The 23,651-nt window shown below is 36.3% G+C and overlaps 1 protein-coding gene across 7 annotated transcripts in view; it reads right to left on the bottom strand.

Moving 5' to 3' along the window:
• Positions 1–678: 678 nt before the first annotated feature.
• Positions 679–23,651, bottom strand: part of KIAA0586 (KIAA0586 ortholog) — a 109,223-nt gene continuing 86,250 nt past the window's right edge. For 6 of the 7 annotated variants that reach the window (XM_077909449.1, XM_077909450.1, XM_077909451.1 and 3 more), the window contains one exon: positions 679–1,022. In XM_077909449.1, coding sequence (XP_077765575.1) covers positions 871–1,022 — 152 coding nt within the window. In that variant the 3' untranslated portion in view covers positions 679–870. Of the gene's footprint in view, positions 1,023–17,858; positions 18,012–23,651 lie in introns of all 7 variants that reach the window. The other variant, XR_013386259.1, reaches the window with a different exon arrangement.

The following is a 23,651-nucleotide window of genomic DNA, read 5'->3' as shown; positions in this document are numbered from 1 at the left end:
ATGTATCTGATTTCAAAGCTATGCTTTTGTTTTCTTTTATTTATCTATGCTTTGAAAGGTAATCTAGTCACATTTCACAGGTTTGTAAACTATAAAGGTTTATAAGGTATATGTAAGGAATGAAAAAATAAACCTCTCATAATTTTTTCCTGTCACCCTGAAGTTCAAATACACAGTGATTTCAGTCTACTTGACTCCTATCACCCAGCCACTTGATCTCCATCCCCAGAGACAAACTTAGCAGTTTCTCATTTATCCTTCCAAAGATATTTAACGCATACCTACACAAATACATGTCTGTAAGTGTATGTATGTGTACACACCACATATTGGGTTCCTCCTCCCATTGTAAATGATGGGAGCTATGTTGCCCATGGCTTTTTTCATTTTAACGATATTTCTCAGAGACAATTCCACATTGACACAAATATTTTACAATTCTTTTTTGTACTACATAGCATTCCATTGTATAGATATACCATCACTTTTTCAGTCAGTCCCTTATTGATAGGTGTTATATTACTGCCAAATATTTGAAATGAATAGCCTTGACCAACATCATTTCATAACTACAGGCAATTATATCCGTAGAATAAATTTTCAGATGCCAAAAGTCATGCCCTTTCCACTCCTCTATGCTGCCTCAGGATTCTAAGAAATAATTCAGACTCAAGATGATTGGTCTTTAAATTATTTTATTTAAAAATTTTACCTAACTATCCAAATTATGCTTTTTACTTTCATAAAAATTTAGAAATTATTTTTCAGAATATGCTCAAAACCCAAAATTGTCTGAGACATGGTTTTATACCAGAGAAAAATGACTTCAAAACCAGTGGCACACATATTATGCTGGCTCTCCCTTCCCTTTCAGAAGGTGTCTGTTCCTGAGGACTCTATGTCTTCCTGGACGGTGCTAATGCTTGGGGATTGAGAACACTTCTCCAGTTTCACTGAGGGCAGCGTCACAGACATCATGGCAGGTGACGGCTCTGAAGTGGTAAGTGGTACTGCTTTACCACCTGTAAAAAAGGAGAAACGCATTCAGCTAAACAAGCATATCCTGAGTATTTACATACATTTAAGTTTTCTTACATAATATGGGGGAATCAAAACAAGTATTGCAGGTGAGGTCATTTCCTTTCTCAAGGAGCTCAGAGCTCAGAACTTGTCAGAGATAAGTTCACTCCTATCCTAGACAATTATAGACTTTTATTTTAAAAGTAAAGTATGTTATGTTCTGAACATTTATGTCCTGCCCAACATTCATATGTCAAAATCTTAATGCCTCATGTGATAGTATTAGGAAATGGGGCCTTTGGGAGGTGCTTAGAGTGGAGCCCTCATGACTGAGATTTATAAAAGAGGTCCCTCAGAGAGCTTGTTAGCCCCTTCCACCATGTGAAGACATAGCGAGAAGGCGATGGCTGTGAACCAGGAAGAGGCGATTTGATTTTGGGCTTCTAGCCTCCAGAACCATAAGAAATAAAATGTCTGCAGTTTATAAGTCACCCACTTGGTGGTATTTTGTTATGGTAGCCTGAGTGGACTAAGACAATAACAAGTGCCAAAAGTTGTAGTACAAATGACAAATGCCAGGTAAGACCACGTAGGGTAAGAGCCTAGTCTCTGAAACCCAAACTTATCCACTTACTGTGTGACAAATTGTTTCGTCACTCAAAATTTCAGTCCTTCCATGTTAAATGGGTTAATAGTACCTACCTTGCAGAGTGTAATGAGGATAAAGTAGTATTGGTAAAGAATTTGACAACAGAGCTTAGTACTTAGTAAGTGCTCAAAAACTGAGAATTATCAGTACCACTAAATGGTACTGTTTAGTATAGTATTATCACTACTATCATTACCATTATCAAATGAACAGCTAAGTCCAATTTAAAAACACACTGGAATAGCCCTAAAATAAGGGTTTGCTATTAAGTTACAAAAAGAACATGATTTTTTTTTAAGTGGAAAGATATGAACTGCGTGAAAACCATCTGAAGTCAAAGGTTACCAAGGCATTTTACTCTTTATCCTATTCCTACAAAATGGATGCTTAACTCAGGATTATGTCATTAATGCTCATTTCTTTTTTTTATTTTAATTTTTATTTATTTATTTATTTTTTATTAATTAATGCTCATTTCTGAGTGCCTAAGAGTACTATGCTATTGGTTAACAGAACTGATAGCAGGGAAGCAATTTTAAAGGGAAAAACCATAACAGGATCATTCAAATATCATTGACACTTGACTTTGGAAAGTATTTTTCTCTGTAAAACAGACTTTTCTTCATGATCTCTACACTTAACAAAAAACAGAAAAAAAAAATGTCCAATCCATGGATTGAGAGTAGTGGGAGGCAATAGAGAAGCTAGCTAGTAGTGGCAGAGGCAACACAGTCTGGGATGAAGAATTCATTAATATGTTTTAAAAAAAAATTCTGAGTTGATCATAAATGTAACCTATCTGCCTATACCCTAATTCACTTCTTTAAGTTTTAAAGCATTCCGCCTAAGAATATGAAGAATGCCAACTTGGTATTAAGACTACAAAAATCCCTGTTTCAAATTTTATGGGTTTACTATATATACATAAGGATAATAAGCATCTTAAAAACAAATTATCTTTAACAATCTTAAAGAGATCCCTGAGTCAATAGCCATAGTAATTTTTCTAAAACTCTTTTATATTTTTCAAGTAGTTTTCACGGTAATAAAGTGGAATTCTCCATTACATTTTTATAAGAACTACAGTAAAAGTAGACTATTTTGGGGATTTCAATGATGACTCAATCACAGCTGTCCAAGATGATCATAATATTTGTAAAAGCCAAATTCCTTTCACATTAGGAAGTCTTACAAAGACTTTTAATATTATACCATTCCTCTTTGTTACTTGTGTTGATTTATTTTCTTTAGTAAAAGAGGGACAGGTAATAAGATTTGGCAACATTATAGCATATCACAAACTAGAATACCACACTATAATCTTTTAAGAAGAAAACAAGTCTTATGTCAATTTGAATAGAATAAATATTTTAAATAAGACTTTTTGAAATTTAGCTCTGTCAAGATATGATAAAAACTAAAATTAGCAGAGACAAAGGCAGAGGGAGAAGCAGACTCCCTGCAGGAAGCCTGATGAGGGACTTGATCCCAGCTCTCCAGGATCAGGCCCTGGGCTGAAGGCAGTGCTAAACCACTGAGCCACCCAGGCTGCCCTAAAAAAGATCTTTATAGGACATAAGTGTTATTTAAATATTCTGTCATTTTACAAAGTCACAATACAGAGCACACAAAATAACCATAAAAGTATACAAGATTAGAGCTTACTCATCAATAAAGTAAAAACTAACATAGAGTATAACTAAGGCCAAGAGCAAAACTAATTTTCAATCCATAAAAGTTCAATGTTACCTTCCCCTAATTATCAAGAAAATTTTCATTCCTTTAGTTAATTGCCTGCTTGTCAAAACCCACACTGATACCAGATATTCTTCTTCTCTGTCTTATCTCATGTCACAAAACTTCTTTATATGTAACATTAAATTACTGACTAAATTGCTCAATGATGTAATAAGAGCTATAACTTTTTTTTTTATTTCAAAGAAATTTACAAGTCTCAGAGAACATATTAAATTCTATCACTGCAAAGTTATGCTATTTCTCATAGTGCTTTATATTTATACAGCAATTCAAAATTTTGCAAAGACCTTTTCCACATCACCTTACCTCATCCTGACAGTAATTCTGGGAGACAGACAAGGTGACTGAGGCACAGAGACATTAAAATAGGCTTTTCAAAAGCATATTCTCACTACCTAAACATCCCTACAAGCCTACTGTAGGTATGGAGCTAAGATGTTGAGAAATTCACAGATGGAAAAGAAAAAATCCTTATCCTCAAGAAGCTCATAACCTAGGAGCAGAGATAGACGTATACAGCAATACTTAGTTTTAATGAAATGGAAATACCAGTTGAAGTAGGATTGAAAAGGTGTGGAAGGTGATGAGCGAAAAGAACAACAAAATAAAGTCAATATAAAGTCAGTATGTTTGGGTTTTGTTTTTAAGTCAGTATGTTAAAGGAACTCCGTTCTTTTTTTTTTTTTTAAGATTTTATTTATTTATTCATGAGAGAGAGAGACAGAGACAGAGACATAGGCAAAGGGAGAAGCAGACTCCATGCAGGGAGCCCGATGTAGGACTCAATCCCAGTACTCCGGGATCGTGACCTGAGCTGAAGGCAGATGCTCAACCGCTGAGCCACCTGGGCATCCCAAAGGAACTCTCTTCTGATATCAAAGTACTGATTGATTGGCTTAGAGGAATGGTGAGAGAGAAGGCTATAAAGGAAGGTCAGGGTCAAGTTCTGTCAACGATGATGAGTCACAAAAGATTCTGAACAGAGGAGTAAGATAACCAAATGTATTTTAGAAAAGAGAATTGCAATAGCAGTGTGCAAAATAAGGAGAGAGGAGTGAGGTCTATGCAAATGGTCCATGTAAGAACTGATGATCCTTACCAGTGGAAACAGACTCAAGATATTTTGGGGGAAGGCTTATCAGAACTTATAAAGAATTGAGTATCGCTCTGAAATTACAGGGTTAGTTAACTGATTAGGCAGTAATAAGAACACAAGCCTGAGGCTATGGGGGTATAAAGAGGTGTAGAGATACTGGGATCAGTTTTATACCTGATGAAGGTGAATGCCTACAAGACATGTGAATGGACTTTTCCATCAGACAACTGGAATTAAAGGTGTCAGAGACTGTAAGGCAGTTTTAGAGAAAAAAATAGCAGTTATCTATACAGATATAATAGAGTAGTGAGAACAGTGATCAGCTAGGGAGAAGAAAGAGGCTGAGAAGAGAATTGATGACAAAAATATAAGGACAAAGAAAGGTGAATGAAGACAAAATAAAGAAAAACAAAAGGGGAAAGGGAGGTAAGTAGGAACAGACCCAAGAGTGAAGAGTCACACAAGGTAACAGATGGTTAAAAAAAAATAAAAGTCTAGTACAATTCGTCTAATTCATAACTAGTAGCACTGAGACAACTCACTGCTTTTTTGCATTATACCAAGTACCTCCATTACCCAAAATAAAAAAAATATATATATTACTTTAAAAGGTGGTTAAGATAAATTCCATTCATGTAATATGCAATGGTAAGGGTAGGTAGGAGAGGAACTGTAATGATGTTGCAGCTCAAGTTCCTTTATGATAGGCCAAGTCTAAGGTCCAAGTGAGATTTACTGTCCAGTCACTTGGGAACAGTCCCATCCAAACTGTCAGTGTGAGGCTTCTGGAACAAAGCAGAGTTGAGATCATTTATCTAGCCACTCAGCAAATATCAACTAAGCACCTACTATGTGCCAGGCACTGTTCCAGATTTTGAAGATATCAGCAGTGAGGAAAACAAAGGCTCTGATTCCACTGCTACCATATTCCAGCTGAGTATAGGGTAAATGACAAACAAGTAAGGAAAACAAACTTATGTCAGGAGGTAGTAAGTACTTACAAAGAAAAATAGGTAAGGGGTAAGATAGTGAGTGATGAGAGATTTTAGGAAAGCTGTGTAACTTCTGCAAATCCTAGTTTTCTCATCCTTAAAATAAAGATGAGTACCTTCCTCAGGTTTTTTGAGGATTAAATGGGATAATGCATATGCAGTATGCTGTATAGTTCTGGCACTACAGAAAGTACTCAAAACAGATTAGTCTTACTTTTAGGTAACTGGAAAGGAACTATCCCAAGAGGCAGTGACCCTGAGAATGAGCTGCAAAAGACAGTCTGCCTTAGAGAGGGGTAAGAATGTTTCACTGAAATACACTAAGGAAAAAACCCCCACAGGTCTAGAAGGCCTCCAAATAGTTAAGCTATTTTAACTCAAGTAATTATGTTTCAGTTGATGAGTTAAGTCAATAAAATGAATCAAAAGGTGTTTGTAAATGTGGATCTGGAGAAGCCTTTTTTAAAAAATACATTTTTTAAAGATTTTATTTATTTATTCATGAGAGACACACACAGAAAGAGAGAGGCAGAGACATAGGAAGAGGGAGAAGCAGGCTCCACGCAGGGAGCCTGACGTGGGACTCGATCCGGAGACTCCAGGATCACGCCCTGGGATGAAGGCGGCGCTAAACCGCTGAGCCACTTGGGCTGCCCTGGGGAAGCCTTTTAGAAGTGTTCATTTACTTTTTTTGTGAACAGTCATTTCAAACTCTAAAAGAGAAGTTTTTAGACGGAATATTTTTAAAAATCAGGCAAATGAGTGTTACCAGGCAAAAAGAGTAACCTTCATATTTAGTTACAGTCCTCACAGAGTCTAGGTTTTTTTTTTTTTTAAAGAAAAAAGACATCAAAAAAAAAAAAAAGAAAAAAGACATCATATCTTAATAAATCATCATTAAAGCAAACATCAATTTTCTGCCTATATTAAATGTAGTTTGATGCTTTTAAAGTTTGACTTTTTAATTTCCAGTCATGTCATTACTCTATGATGTAATTGTTTCAACAGCTGTTTTCAGAGTTGTTTTTTTTTTTAAAAAAGAGACTACTTGATTCCGTAGGTGTGCAGTACATCATTTAACTTGGTATACATTTAAGCTGGGATGCCTGAGTCAGACCATGTATTTGAAACTTCCTAAGATATTTTAGTATCTGTTTTAGATGTTTCAAAATCTTTTTTTTTTGCTTTAAAAATATTTAAAATTCATAAAGAAATTTTATGTTTGATGTTGGATTTATAGTACTAAGGAACAGAAAACTTAAACTAATTTATTCTAAAGAATACAAGTAACAATATGGGATTTTTAACTTAGACCTTCCCTGTATATTGTTATTATATTTCTAAAAATATGCATAACTTTGTAAAAGTTTTTTAAATTTAGATAATGTATTTCTCATGAGCAGGTTTCAGATTCTGATTCTAATCCTCAAACACTTGGTAACTCACTATTCTCTCTGTTATTTGCAAACCGAAAGGAATCCAAACAAAACATTCTCTCCTAAAACAACATGAGACAAGCAGAGCAAAGAAGAAAAAGTTTCCTCCATAGCTTCACAGAAGAGTACAGCATCTCAAACTCTTCATTCAGATTAAGTAACACATGAGGCACACGTGATATGTGTGAATTTGTGGCATTCTTCTGAGTGGATGAACAGATAGTTGAAAGACTTTAAATTGCTTGAATTTAAGTTTTTCTACATGAAAATAAAGATTGGTTTCTTATAAACTACAAATTTAAAAATAAAGTTGAAAATGAAACAAATGTAATCATCTTGAATCCATGTACAAGAAGAATCTTAACTCAGGCCATACGGATGAATGGCCAGAGATCTGTGAATGCCCTGGAAAATTATGCAAATTATTTTCATCCAAGTACACTCTGGGAGGGAGACAGATGGTTATAGCTTTTGGTGCTCTAAAAGGGGTCAAATATTTAAGAATCACTGCCTTAAAGGATAGCCCAGCCATTACATGCAAGTGAATCAGATTCTTTGAGCTGTTCTTCCAGCAGCAGTGGTGAAATACAGGAATTCCTGTCCTGTCAACTGTGGATGCCCTATTCTCTCCAAGGGTGATTTGGTAATTTGCACTTACCAAACTGCATTGTAATTATTTGTTTATGTGTCTGTCACTTGCTCTGAACAAGATATTCCTTAAGAGCACAGACTGGGACTTAGTATCTTTGCTGCCTGACTACGACAGTAGGTACACAGTAAGTATCTGTGACCTTATCATCTCTATCATTATTTGCCTGAAGGTCTGTTCCTGTTAAATATGTGCTGCAGGAGGACAGTGACTTTGTCTGATTTACCTCTGCATTCTACAAAGTGTTAGCATAATGGTAAGCACACAGAGGGCCTTGAAAGGATTGCTGAACCAAGCTGATTTGCTTCCACCTCAAGAGTCTGTGGTTTCTCACAGCTAACAGCCTGCTTAGATTCTAGCTGACCAGACCCTGTCTTTAAAATCAGCCCTGAGTTCCAGCAATGCAGTTGCTTCCCAGCTGTCTGTGAAAATGTTACAGTATTTCAGCTGTATTTTATTGAGTTCTTGAAGCATTTTTCCTGTCCACCCTAGGCTCATCTACCCTTGCTTGAATTTCTTGTTTAAGCAGCTGCTAAACTATCCTGCTGTATTCAATTCTCCTCACATACTTAACCCAGCTCTGCAGATTTTGCAACATCATAGCTTCAGTGTTTGAGAATACTACAAGTTTTGATGAAGAAGGTGCCCAGTCATTTGATGTCAAATACAGTATGCAATATTTTATTTACCTCTGCTCTCTAGATTAGTCACTATTAAATATTTCTTTCCTTTTCCATGTTTAAAGGGTGATTTAAAATGTTACTATAAAAAATAAAATGTTACTATAGTCTCATTTCATAATGTTTTAGACATATAAATCCTACTGCATTTCTTAAGTTTACTATTGCTTCTGTTTTTAAAACAAGTTGACAAATGCTTATTTTGAAATGTGTAATTTAGGATAAAAATAAAGCAGTTCCTATAGGAAGAATAAATGTATTGGCACCTGTAAAAACAACTCCAATTCTTTTTCCTCTAAAAAGCAATAGTTAATGTGAAAGGTTTGTTTCTTCTTATGCCAGGTTCCAGCTGCTTCACTTTGTTTAAAACTGACTTCAAAGTTTAAACACTGTCCTGTCCCAACAAATAACCTCCCCCAGATGGAATTATCTTGAGTACTATCCTCAGTGCTCTGAATACCACACCTGCAGCCTTTTAATTCAACATTTTATAAACTTTCCAAAGGGAAATGAAACATTTTTTTCTGTTCCCTAACTTGTGCTTTTTGGGGGGTTTAGTGCATGGAGTTCTATTATCTGGGTAAGTTTATAGATATTTTAGAAGAATTTAAAAAGTATAATTAATATCTCTACTGTGGTGATTATTAAGAGAAATTATAAGAAAATGAAAAATCTAAGTACCTGCAAGCTCAACATTTTTTTTAAGTAGGCTCCATGCCTAAGGTAGGGCTCAAACTCACGACCCTAAGATCAAGAGTCATGTGCTCTGCCGAATGAGCCAGCCAGGCACCCCTCAACAACTTTTATAGTAAAATCTCACCTGTACATACAGATGCAAGATACAGATCGAGTTCAATTTGTGTCTGATCCATATCACCTGATGAAGCTACACTGAATTTTTTTTTGTAAGAAAATCAGTAAAGCCTAGAAATAACCATGATTCATTCCTATTCACTAAAAAGAACATAAACTATATGCACTCCCATAGTTAGGCTCATAAAACCAAGTATACTGGAAGCCTGATCCAATGGCCTTAATATAAAGGAGTTAAACAGCTGAATTTTAATGACTATCAATAGGAAAATACTTGACCCAATGGATTATTATCTTTATGAATCAAAAATTAAGGGAAGGGGGAAACAATCATTAGAAAATTTGCAATTTGTGTTAAATAAAAGAAACTCATGGACCATTTCTTCCAAGGTTAAAAGTTTTTACAGATTTTCTTACTTAAGGATTTAATCATTACAGAAGTTTAGAATTTCACTTCACCCTAGGCCAGACTGGGGCATATTACCCAACACAATCTATGTGAAGCAACCAATAAAGTTGTCAGAGAACACAGAAGAGCATAACACTGTTAAACCAAAGCCACATTTTAATATTAAACTGAAACAGGCTGGGAAAACCTCTTTCTGGCTAGAGAATTATGAAGTAGAGAAAAGTTAAATAACTGAAGAAAGAAATCTATAGCCCATGTAGTCCTCCGGCTAACAGGATACGCTGGGCACCAAAGGCATATGCCCATGTTAATGGCAGGCTGTCAATCTGTGCTCTGAAATGCAGGCAATCAATAACTGTCAACATTCCTTGTTTCAAACAAATTCTTAGGGCAGAATGATTTGGAAAAAAATGTGTAGGATGATAACATCAGTATTTTTTGTTTCTCTAAAATAAAAATCAGGCTTTTCTCAAGTTACCATTATTTCACACAAATTTCAGATGCATTTGGAAGAAGATATTTAAGTGACATGATTTTTAGCATTGCATCATCATTTAACTGAGCAATAGGTTTTCACTGATGACAAACATTCATGTTAAGCTATTGTAATCACACTGTCAGAAACCTAAATATTAAACATGTTAAATAATTAAGTGTAATACAGGTTAATGAAGAAAAAAGCTTTAAAAATAGTTTCAGAATATAGTTTTATAAAGGTAAGATTAAGGGCAAATACAATGGGTGACGGGCACTGAGGGGGGCACTTGACGGGATGAGCACTGGGTGTTATTCTGTATGTTGGCAAACTGAACACCAATAAAAAATAAATTTATTATTAAAAAAAGGGCAAATACAACTTATTATATATTGACAATCTGCAAGTAGACCAAAATATTTAACTTTGATATTGTTTTTTTAAAAAATCTTTAAATTCATTACAACTGCTTACTATGTTACTATATGAGACACTGTGTTCACTTCCTGCCCTGTCTCTATGTTTGAGAGTAAGAGAGGGAAAGGTTTCTGCTTAGCTCTATTACAGCGACCTTTCTGATTCTACACGGCATCTATATATATAAAGGTGAACACAACAGTATCAATCAGTACCATTTCAGAGGCCCCTTTCAGTGAAGAACGTTTTCTTTTCTTTTTTTTTTGTAGCAAGTAAAATTAAGTGACAGTCTGTTCTGAAGTGATTACTTCAAAGACCAGAATTTAAACTTACCTATTGTGTTATGGTAAGAAATAAGCAATGTCATCCCCTTTCATATTAAACAAAACTGGGTGGAAACTAAGAATAGAAAAAGAAAACCTACCTTAGGTCTAGCTAGTATTCAATTAAAAAAAAAATTATGTGTCCATCATGATTTAAATGAGGTGTTGTAAAGGCCACAAAGAGTAAGACATTGTCTTAATTCTGTTTAATTATAAAGATAAAATTAACACAGAGCAGACTGACAGCAGTGAGCAGATCTTCCAATTAATGTGCCTGTTCCACTTCAAATATGAGGGTTTAAAGACTAATCATTAATTGAGTTCTCTTTTAACAGCATACCACTTCTAGCTGTTAAAGTTTCCATCCTGGAACTTGAATTCTTCTTCAACTCTTGGTAACTTCTCTCTGCCTCTTCCTGTTCTGTTGCCTCCTTTTTAAATTCTCTTTAAGAAGGTACTTTATATTATACCTGGCTGGCTTTGGAGAAAGGAGCTGCAAAACCTTTCTCTAAACCAGTGATTTTCAACAGAGGGTTGGGGTAGGGGAGAGGGAAAAGTCTCAACCACTTTCGGGGCTTTTTCAAACTAACAAGGGCTCCCTTCCATTCTAATAGGCCCACACTCCAATGGGGGTGTATCCCATAATGGGACTTGCTGCTATAATGAAACACTCTGCTAAATTCATAACAGTCTAGGGACACCTGGGTGGCTCAGTGGCTGAGCATCTGCCTTTGGCTCAGGGTGTGATCCTGGAGTCACAGAATCGAGTCTCACATCAGGCTTCCTGCACGGAGCCTGCTTCTCCCTCTGCCTATGTCTCTGCCTCTCTGTGTCTCTCATGAATAAATAAATAAAATCTTTAAAAACAAATAAATAGGGGACCCCTGGGTGGCTCAGCAGTGTAGCACCTGCCTTCGGCCCAGGGCTTGATCCTGGAGTCCCGGGATTGAGTCCTACATCAGGCTCCCTGCATGGAGCCTGCTTCTCCCTCTCCCTGTGTCTCTGCCTCTCTCTCTCTCTGTGTCTCTCATGAATAAATAAATAAAATCTCTAAAAATAAATAAATAAATATAAAATAAATTCATAACCTAAATGTGAATTTTATACAAAATTACATTTTTGGAATAAAAAATGAGTATTTTTCTCTAATACTCAGATTTTTTTCCTTAATAAAAGTATTGAAGCTTTCAAAAACAATGGCTTTTAAAAAACACAACAGCTTATTTCTGCTTTATTAAAACAATGAATTTTAACTCAAAAAGTGACAACTATTTTATTAATCCAAACCGAAGCATACTTCAGTCTTATCTTTATATCCAACAAAGCTGCATTAGTAGTAAAAACAGCTAACTTGAAATAATATGCTAAATCTGTTATTTTTAAGATGCGCCTTCAGTAAGCCATTTCATAGGCTGAAGTGATTTACTGCCACGCTAGATTTTCATAAAGGACAATAGGGTGGTTGGCTGGCTCAGTGGGTAGAGGATGTGACTCTTGATCTCAGGGTTGTGAGTTCGAGCGCATGTTGGATGTAGAGATTATTCAAAAATAAAATCTAAAAACAAAAGGTTTCCCTCCATTATTCTTCCCTATTTTTCCCTAAGATGCCTAATTCAGTCCTTTAAGTATGGTTGCTCAAGAAATATCCAGCTGACTGATGTTTCTGAAACCATTATATCAAATGGATACACTACTCTGTGATCTTTTATAGGTCATTGGTCATCTGGATAATGCACACTTTTTTTCTATTCATTCTACACTGTAGTATGTAAGGTAAGAAAAAGTTTCCAAGTAATTGACAGCCAGACACTAAAGTAGAGAGTCAGCTTTAAGCTAGTAGTTAAGAGCACAGGTGTGGAAGCTAAACTGCCTGAATGCAAATCACAGTGCCAACAGAAATTAGCTGTAAGGCCTAGGAGAAATACCACCACTTGGGACACCTGGGTGGCTCAGTGGTTGAGCATCTGCCTTCCAGCTCAGGACATGGTCCTGGGGTCCTGGGATGGAGTCCTGCATCAGGCTCCCCGTAGGGAGCCTACTTCTCCCTCTACCTATGCCTCTCTCTCTCTCTCTCTCTGTGTCTCTCATTAATCGATCAATCAATCAATCAATCTTAAAAAAAAATCACTTTGTGGAGTATTACCATTTTGTGCTTCAATTTCCTCTTCTATCTCATGGGTTTCTTATGATCATTAACAGAGACAATATATGTAAATAAGTTTTATTTTGTAGCTTGTGATAATTTTCTAGCTTTTCCCAACTTACAAAAAATCGTACCTGTTAGCACAGGAACAGGATATTCCTGTTTAAAAATATTTTAAATATTTAAAAATATTTTTAGGCAGGGAGACCTTTTGCTGAAAAGAAAAAGTACTGCTCACATATTACAGTGAGAGAGCAATAAGGGATCTCAGAGATCAACTTATGCTTACTAATGAGGAAGTCAAGATTCAGAAAGGTTCACTGACAAATCAATGTCAATGATTTGTCAATCAATAATAATATGTCTAATAATATGTCAATGACATATTATTAGTAAGGACTAAAGCCCATAGCAAACATTTCTTTCCCCACCTTCCAACTTTTTCAGACTCTTCTACTAGGATATGTCTTCAGATACTAAAACCGGTAAGAACTATCAGAAATTATATGTCCTATTTTTAAAAAATTATCAAGGAAGGAGATACAGCATAATGTTTAAGAGTATAGCCTTTGCTTTCAGAATTGGACTACATTTGATTCCCAAAGCTCTGCCATGTACTATGTACATATCCTTGGGCCAAGTATGTAACCTCTCTGAGCCTCAGGTTCCTCAGTTAGAAAATGAGAATATTATCTACCTAGTTGGGTTGATTATGGATCTTAGCATAAGTATATCACATATAGGAAATATACACAGATGACACCTATTATATGTTGTTGATGTTATTATAAAATTCTACCAAAACTGAGAGTCTTGATTTCTGTAATAATTTCTCCTAACAGTAAAAAGAAAAAAAAAAGTGCCACTATCTCAATATCAAGAGTTGTTTATTGTCATTTATTCTTGTAATGAATAGCTGGCTCATAATCATACTTGTTGAGTGAGGAGGTTTACTGAAAGGGTGAGTATTATGCTCTGCAGGTGAGGAGTAAGTTGGCAACACAACCTATACCCTGGCCAACATGATTTAAAAACTGCTTATCAAGTTTGTTGCCTCTTAAATGTCCCCTTCCTACTGGTCAAAATGGAAGAAACAGCACTCATTGGTATTTAAGTCAAAGGATGAAAAGAAAAAATTTCCAAACATTTGATCTGTGAATTTATATAGAAATTAGGAATGGGTAACATTGGCTAAAAATTGAGTCATAAATTACCTGCGAATATAATTTATCTTTTTATCTTTACCACAAAGGACGAATGTATTAATTTTTATTTAATGTTTAAAGATATCACAAAATCAAAACAAGTGATCTGAGAATTGGAAATGAAATCCAAGGCTGAGAAAGCAGGGATACAGCTCAAAAAACTTTAAATGAGGGCACACAAGGTTACTGGGATTGTATCATTTGTACACTATGCTTCTTCCAAACACTCACTTTATTTTGATACTTATTTTATTTTATTTTAAATGGTCAAAAACTTGTAGCTAAAAAAAACCAAAAAAACCAAAGTCTTGTAACTGTATGGTGCCAATTTGAAAGAAGGCTATGTTGTAATATTTCAAAAAGTGGTATTTAAGAGGATAGCAACCTGGGCTTTACAATGTTTGTACTCTTATTGTAAACATTTTTTATATTGGACAGAAAGTTAATCTTTTCATTTTTAATACTATCTTTAGTAAGAATCACCTGTATAGCAATACTTAAATCTATAAATTGTTATATTATCATTTTAAACAAATTCTTTATGGATTACTTAAGAAAACTGCATAGGGCTGTTAACTGCAAAATAATAATATAAATATGAAGTCTCCTAATAAATATTTTAGGCCACAGAAGAAGAGTTTCTAAATGGGTGCCATCCAGAATATGAAACAAAAAAGCTAATAAGGTGAAATCTAAAACTAGTAACCTCGATCTTAAGATACCTCAATCTTTTACACCAATTTGAGTTCACTGGGAAAAAAAGGACCATTATTAGAGTAGTTAAAAATATATAAAAAGAAAATAAATTAACACCTTTAAACAAATAATCTGGCCAGATTAGGTTACTTTTAGGATATCTCTATCTTTTACACTAATTTGAGTTCACTGGGTAAAAAAAGGAACCTTATTAGAGTAGCTAAAGATATATAAAAAGAAAAGAAATTAACACCTTTTAAACAAATAATCTGGCCAGATTAAATTACTTTTTGGCTGCATATCTAATAATAGAATTTTAGAAATAGTATCTTGGCAGCATAAAAGCTTATATTCAACTGCCAAGAAACTGATTGGTAATTCAGAAAATAGATGACCCACCTATCCTGAACGTACACCATGCTTTATTCGCATAGTGTACACCTAATTATTAAAGTTCATTAAAAAACACTTAAGTACTTGAATGTATCGCTGTGGGGTGTTATGACAAAGAGTCCCTGCCTTTTTGGGGCAGGAATGTCTAGAGGAACATTCCAACATTAAAATTTGGTTGAGAACTGAGAGATTTGATGTTTTAGTAGACAACTTTATCTACAATGCACTTCCTGTTGGTTGAATAGCCTGTGACACAGCTACTAAAACACATTCCTCTCATATAATTCTTTATAAAAGCATGCCATAACGGTTTGAAAACTAAAATAATCTTAAAAATTACACTAGGTTTGCCTCGTGAAAGGAGTCATATATTCTGTATGATTTCATTTACTTACAGTAAAAAATGCCCAAGAGAACTAATCTCAATCCTTGCGGGGTGGAGGTTGTTACAAAGGCAACATGAGGGTGGCTGCAGGGTGCTGGCAATGTTCTGCGTGCTGGGTATGGGTTATAAAAGGGAGCTCAGTTTTTGAAAATTCTTTCAGTTCTATACTCTTGATATGGATACTTATATCTCTATGTATATTATACTTTCATAGAAAGTGGAAATCGAAAAAAAACAATAGATTAGTTTCAGCAATTGAAAGGTGATTCCTTTTCAGTTTTGAACTGTTTTCCAAGGATTGAGAGAGCCAAATAACTAACTTTACTAACCTTTAACATCAAGTCACAGGCCATCCTGCTAACAACAAAGACAAATCTCTTTCTGTTTCTTTTCTTAAAATTTTGAAGTGCCAGAAAGCTGAAATTATTTAGAAGCAGAAGGTGAGTTTTTGTTGTTGTTGCTTTAATTTGACTCCACAGGACTTACTACAGAGAGGGGACTCGATGCTCTGTGACAAGTAGCCACTAAATTTCTTTGAAATCACAAACTAGTATCATTTTACCTAATCTTGAAGGCATTTCTAAAATATTAATACAGTCTGTAAAAGTCATTTAGTTCTTTCTTTTTGGTGCCAAAAAGGTTTGCTGTTTCACTTTATGAAGCAATGACATCACAGCTACATTTAAACTCAACTCCTATTCAATAACTCGTACAACTTTAATTACACAAGGTCACAGACTGTTACAGGTCACTACTATCATATTCTTATAAGTGACGTTTGATGGCTAACAAAGCTGAAGGCAAAGTAACTCTCTAATAGTTATTACTAAGCAGTTTGAACTCAAATGCTTCTATAGATTACATACAGAAAATCCATTTTCCAAGATGGAAATCCTTCCTAACTATGAAAACTCTCAAATTACGGCCTGTGACTATCACTAAAACTACACTGTATTATTTGTGTAGCTTTTATAGTGGGTTTTGCCATATCTAGCCATTCCTCACTAAATTTCGAAGCAAAAATTACATGAGACAGAGTGACCAGTTTACTTCCCTAAGCCAGCCCTGGTAACTTTTGAAAAAGAGTGAAAGAATGAAAAATGAGCTTTCCAATTCAGGAAGCCACTAGAAAAGAAGAACACTACCATTCCATATCCTAAAATTAGAGCTTTAAAGATTTTCTGTTGACTAGTAAGTTTTGGGTGTGAGGGGGTGGAGAGGGGAGGGTGGACTTCTGCTCACTGTACACACGACACCAATGGGAATAAGGGCCAGTCCAAGTTCTCCGTTACCATTACTCTGGGTAATAGTTCCAAGCTGTGAGGCACAGCTGTATAGGCCCTGCCAGCAAGGCCATCGCAGCCGTGTGCTTTGATAGCGTGGGGCCCTGAAGTGTCAGGATATAGAGAAGGCAGCAGTTGTTGGCTGTGAAAACAGTCTGATACAAACCAGATGGGAACTTACTAGATGGGCAACACAAAGGAAAACAATTGGCTTATTCAACAAAGTCAGGCCCCTGCCCCAGAGAATTCTCAGAAGACAATAACAGTCACCCAGAGTTGATGCAAACAAGAAACAGCCATGTGGTTACAGTTTAAAGAATTGTTTTTCCTCAGACTAAACAAAGTTTTGATTTCTAATTCTTGTATTCATTAATTGTAGTTTGGTGTAAGACTTTTCTGTCAGAACCACATATTTCATTTATATAATATATGTACTTTTGTGACACCAGGAGAAATATAGGGGGACATAGAAACTAATTTTGTGCTGTTTCCCATGAAGTGTCATGAGCATAGGCTTCGCTCTTTCAAGAAACTGGGAAACTTAGAAAATGATTGATCATACTGATGCAGTAATTAGAAAATACTCAACATAGTATTTCCAGGACTTCCTAGGTCTGATCTGTTGTAATGTAGGCAGAATGACACAAAATGCAATAATCACAAGGCTCTTGGAACTACATTTCTACCTAAAGTATTTTTTCTGACTTCATTACATGGGAAGTATTATGGAAATTATATTTATAGGATAAAAGTGCCTGCATTCTCCCTAACCTGACTGTGGGAAGCTCATCACGCTAAAGAGTGGTGCCTGTCCATTCAGAGTTGACAAGTACAACCAAGATTAACATTTAGATTTTAAGATACCTTTTTGGCAAGAATTCCTTATCAAGAAAATTGAAAAATCACATCATTTTCATGCACACATTTGCACATATTTTATAATTAAGTAACCTGTTTTGTTTTGTGCATTTATAATAATAAAAAATGATAATTAGGTTTCTTAGAAGAGATGTATCAGCAGAACTATAAAGATTACCGTGGCACAAGACACAACTGGGGTTTCCCAATTTGCATTGGCTGCATTGGACAGATTATTTTCACTGACTCTTCCAAACCCTAAAAACTGAGGTCCAACACTTAGAGACATCGTTCCTGTTGCATTAGATCTTTCATCCTTTGCAAGGTAATTCTGAAATAACCCAGAGAAACAAAATTGGAGTAACAACTTTGGTGTGTAGGTTGACTCAATCATAAGCATTTCCAGCCCTACGTGGTTCCCTCTGCACTCTGCTGCACATCCACACACACTCACACACCTCTTTTTTTTTTTTTTTTTCCCCCAAAAGTCTAGATTAGTGCATGGCAACAGTGCTGGATAACTGACCGTTTTGATTAAATCTAACTACCAAACCCAAGAAATAACTCTGTGCTTATATTATAAGCTAAATTCCCCTGTTAAAAAGTAGGAAAGGAAAAACTTTAACAAGTGTTATTTACTGAAATTCAGAATAAATGTGTCACTCATCAGTGAATCAATTCTGTTAAAAGTTTTTCCATTCACACAGAATCAACTCTTTTATAAAATGATTAACAAAGGCAGTTTGTCTTGGATTTATCAGTGAATGTATTTGATAGACTTTGGGTTAACTTATGGAAAAAAAGGAACTGGTATCATTTCTATTATTAGGCACACTGATAATTATACACTTCTTCAGAAACTGCCCATTTCTACCTTAATGGGGTGCTATATATATATACATATATATATATATATATAGAGAGAGAGAGAGAGCCTTTTAGGTCACACTGAGCAGTCTGGATTTTATTCTGATGCAGAAAGAAGTCTTTGGGGGATTTTGAGCAGGGAGTCATGTGATCTGATTCATATTTTTAAAAATATCACCCTTGCTTTGAGTGGATAGTAGATAGGAGGGGAGCGAATATGTATATAGGAGAGAAAGTTCTCAAGATAATATTAAGGTTGAAAAATATCACACCTAGAGAAGGTAGGAAAGTTAGCTTGGTATCAAGTCACTGAAAAAAATCTTGGTCAGTTTTATTAGAACACTGAAAACCACAGTATCGAGCAATAGAATTTAATAACCTCTGTAAACATTGGGATAGTCTAAGAGTAGTGAGGCTACTTAACCTCTCTGAGCCTCTGTTTTCCCATCTGTATAATGAAACCACCAACAACAATAAAAACATCTGTACATATTTACAAGTTTGCTGTGGAAATGAAAGAGTTGTCAGTTGTAAAGCATTTGACAAATGTTGGTTTCATCATTGCATGTTTGGGAAGAAACAGACCTACCATACTTGGTAATGACTGTGTTCTGTCCTAGCATACCTAACTCTATGCAAGATATACTGACCAGAATATGGTCAAATTAGTAAAGAGCTTGGAAACAATCAATATACTATAAGGAAGAGTAAAAGGAACATAACATGCAGACTTTGGGTTATAACTGCTGCCATCAAATACCTGAAACACTGTCCCACTGAAAGACCTGTTTCTAACACCCAATAGGAGAGAACTAGACCTAAGTGAGAAGTTACAGAGAGGCAGATGTTAACATAGAATGATTAGTGCTTTCTAGCCATAAAATGTACAGCCAATTAGCATGTTCCTTAAACTGCAGGGTGATCATCTGTTGAGTCTACTTTCCCTTTTAAACCTGGGATGCTTCTCTTTCCTTTTTATACTCAGTCCTAGAATGATCTCATTCATACCCACAGCTTTTTTTTTTTTTTAATTTTTTTTTTTTTTTTTTTTTTTTTTTTTTTTTTTTATTTATGATAGTCACAGAGAGAGAGAGAGAGAGAGAGGCAGAGACACAGGCAGAGGGAGAAGCAGGCTCCATGCCCCGGGAGCCCGACGTGGGATTCGATCCCGGGTCTCCAGGATCGCGCCCTGGGCCAAAGGCAGGCGCCAAACCGCTGCGCCACCCAGGGATCCCCATACCCACAGCTTTAAATAGCATCCATACTGTCAACTCTCAGATTTATATCCCCAGTCTCAACTTCTTCCCTGAGCTTTGATAACAAACTGCTTACCTGATTTTTCACTTGGAGATCTATCAGGCTTCTCAAACTTCACATGCCCTTCACAGAATGACTAATTTTCTCTTCAGTGTTCCCAATAAATAGCATCATCATTCACCCAGTAATTTTCGGAAACTTAGGAGTAATTAATCCTTGCCTCTGCTTTCTATTACACTCCACATCCGATTCATTTTAATAATTTTTAAAAAGATTTATTTATTTATTTATTCATGAAAGACACAGAGAGAGAGAGAGAGGCAGAGGGAGAAGCAGGCTCTGTACAGGAAGCCCAATGTGGGACTCAATCCTGGGTCTCCAGGATCATACCCTGGGCTGAAGGCAGGTACTCAACCACTGAGCCACCCAGGGATCCCTACTTTAATAATTTGTGAAGTGAACTCATTCTTCAGCAGCTCTATCAGGTATATATATCATCAACATACAGCCCACACCTGACCACTGTGACACCTCCACCAGGGCCCACGCCACTATCATCTCTTATCTGGAATACTGTAACAATCTTCCAGTTGGTCCCCCTGTTCCCAGTATTGTCTCCCTATAATCTGTTTTCCAGCTAGCTGCCAGGAGGATTTTTTTTTTTAATGTAAATTAGAATTTACCATTCCCCTGCTCAACCCTTCCACAGGAATCTCATCACGCTCAGAATAAAATCCAAATTTCTTTCCAGAGGCTACAGGGCTCTATGTGATCTGCTCTCTACATCTCATTTCTCATTTCCTACTACTGCCCCCCTTGCAACACTCCTCTCCAGCCACACTGGCCTTCTTGCTGGTCTTGGGCACAACAAAGTCATTCCCATCTCAAAATCTTCATTCTTCCTACTCCTTCAATTTGGAATACTCTTCCCCAGATGTTTGCAAAATTTCCTCCTTCACCTCCTTCATTCGCTGCAAATGTTATTCCAGAAAAAACTTCCTCAACTAAATGATTTATTTTTTTTAATTTTTAATTTTATTTTACTTATTTATGATAGGCACACAGTGAGAGAGAGAGAGAGAGAGAGAGAGAGAGGCAGAGACATAGGCAGAGGGAGAAGCAGGCTCCATGCACTGGGAGCCCGACGTGGGATTCGATCCCGGGTCTCCAGGATCGCGCCCTGGGCCAAAGGCAGGCACTAAACTGCTGCGCCAACCAGGGATCCCTCAACTAAATGATTTAAAGTAGCAAATCACTCACCTTGCTTCCTTCATTATTCATGACCCTGCTTTATGATTTTTTAATTGATGCTGGTAGAAAATGCAAATTGATATTGACATTATTTTTTAAATAAAGCAATACCTTTTAAAAAATGTTTTGCTTTTTATATGAAATTAGTTTCAAACTTGGAGAAAAGCTCTAAGAATGGTATAAAGAATACCCATATATCACTTACCCAGATTCAAAATTTTTAACCTCTTCCCCTGTGTTTAAGGTTGGTGTGATTCTTCCCTGTGACTATATTCAGGTCATGCACTCTTGGGCAGAATATTACATAGGAAATGTATCCTGCTCAGATATTCCATCTGGAAGCACACAATGTTTATCTGCCCCCTACAGTGTTATTAATTTTGATTACCCAATGAAAGTACTATCTTTTGTTCTCCTTCTCAACTAATGAACAAATCTGTGAGGAGATACTTTAAGACATGCAAGTATCTTTCTCCTCATTAAAATTTCCCTTTTTATTTAGCATTCATTGATGATTCTTGCCTGATCTAATCTTTACTGAGATCGTTGCAAAATGCTGGCTTTCCAATATTAGTGCTCTTTCCACATTTGCCAGTTGACACTTGGCATTCTTCTGTAAACCCTTTATTTTTTTTCACAGCACTTATTATCATCTAAAATTTTTCTAATTTTATTTACTTATTTACAGGGATTTTACCTGTTACATTTACCACAGCATCCCCAAGGTTTGGAACAGTACCCAATACATAGCAACTACTCAAGAGTGAACAAATGAATGGGTGAACAGACAGAAAGAGAAAGAAAATTGTTAACAAAGCCCCTGCAGTAGGTGGGAAAATAGCCATTTAATATATTTGATCCAATAAACACTTACTAGGAACCCACCATTTAAGGTGCAGGTAGAGTGCAGGTAGTGCAGAGATGAGTGAACTAACCATTGTCTCTAGGAAATGTACATCCTACAGAAGGAGAAAGGCTGTAAGAAAATACTCCTACAAAGTAGGATACTAATGAAGGCTAAATGACAAATAGTATGGGTCTTTCGAGGATACAGAGTAGATCAAGAATGTCTGTGGGAGATGGGGAGGTTGTGTCAGAGGGCAGGGCAGGGGACAGCCCTCAGTAAAGACATTGAAAAAGGTGGAGGTGAGGGGGTGGGGGGGGCGGAACTTAGGAAGTACAGGCAGGAGGAGGATGAGGGGTTGAGAAAGAATACAATTATGAAGCATGGATGGTTACAAGTGACTTGAAGTATCATCAAGCCATCCCTCATTCCATAGATGAGAATAAGCAATCCTGCTAATTCTATACCCATTTCCTCTCTTCTTGTCTTTCTCCTTTTCTCACCTGAATGCCATCACTAACTTCCTATTCTTTCCCCTTTTCTCCTTTCCCACTTCATTGTCTCAGCAAACCCCCTTTTTCCTTCTTTCTTTTTTCTCCCTTCCTTTCTCTACATTTAACTCTTTTCTTCTTTCAGGACTATACCTTTCTCCCTCTCCCTTTGTCAAGAGTAGAATGAGATGGGATCAAGGCTGAAGTGGGAGAGTTACCTTTATAGAGGGAAAAAAGCACAACTCTTTATTTAATCCAAAAGGAAAAAAAAAAAAAGGCCTAAAGTAGAGCCATAAGAAATTTGGGCTAGGGATCCCTGGGTGGTGCAGTGGTTTAGCACCTGCCTTTGGCCCAGGGCGCGATCCTGGAGACCCGGGATTGAATCCCACGTCGGGATCCTGGTGCATGGAGCCTGCTTCTCCCTCTGCCTATGTCTCTGCCTCTCTCTCTGTGTGTGACTATTATAAATAAAAAAATAAAAAAAAGAAATTTGGGCTAGAGTAGCTATAAATGTTCACATTTGAAAGAGTAAACCTCAGAAATGCAAAAGCATGTATCAAAAAGAGAATTGAGGTATACATTTGGAATTAAGAAGGAGAGAGACTAGAATAGGTGCTATCTGGGGCTTAGTTCAATATGAAATTAATAAAAGAATTACTGGAGAATGGCAAAAGTCCAATTTGCTAACGAGCAACAATTGCACAAATAGCATCATCATCCGGCAGGACTTTGTGACCAGAAAACAAAATCAGAAACCCTTGGAAGTAGGAGGAATGCAGAGTGGGGATTAGCATAGATCAAAGAGACATGGAAGTCTTGGATGGTGATAAGACAGAACTGAAATGGGTCAACCATATAGGTCAGGCAAGATACGGGGCCCTAGGAATAGTTAGCCAAGAGAAGTAAGACCGAGTAATTGGAAGTCCCACTACAGGTGGGAGAAAGAATACATGACTGAAGTGGTTCTGTTTAATTGATGCACTAGCTCCTTCACAATATCTGCTTCCTTGTTCCATTACCCAAACCAGCCAGGTTAGTTAAGGGAGGAAGGAGAAAAGAAGCATTAAGCTGTATAATGAATAAGATAATTATCCCTACACACTTCATGGAGCACAGCTGCTCATTATTCCAAACATACAGGTTCTTCTAAAAATTGAGGTTTCAAGGAGAAAAAAAAGCTAGAGAGGATGAAAGGCAGAAAAAAATCTATCTTAGGAAACTCAGTTCCAGCTAATTAGTACCCTATTGCTTCTGAACAACA

The sequence above is a fragment of the Canis aureus genome, chromosome 9 (genome assembly GCF_053574225.1).
Source record: "Canis aureus isolate CA01 chromosome 9, VMU_Caureus_v.1.0, whole genome shotgun sequence".
NCBI classification, from domain to species: domain Eukaryota; kingdom Metazoa; phylum Chordata; class Mammalia; order Carnivora; family Canidae; genus Canis; species Canis aureus.
Note: the sequence above shows the minus strand (reverse complement) of the source record. Positions and strands in the feature narration are given on the sequence as shown.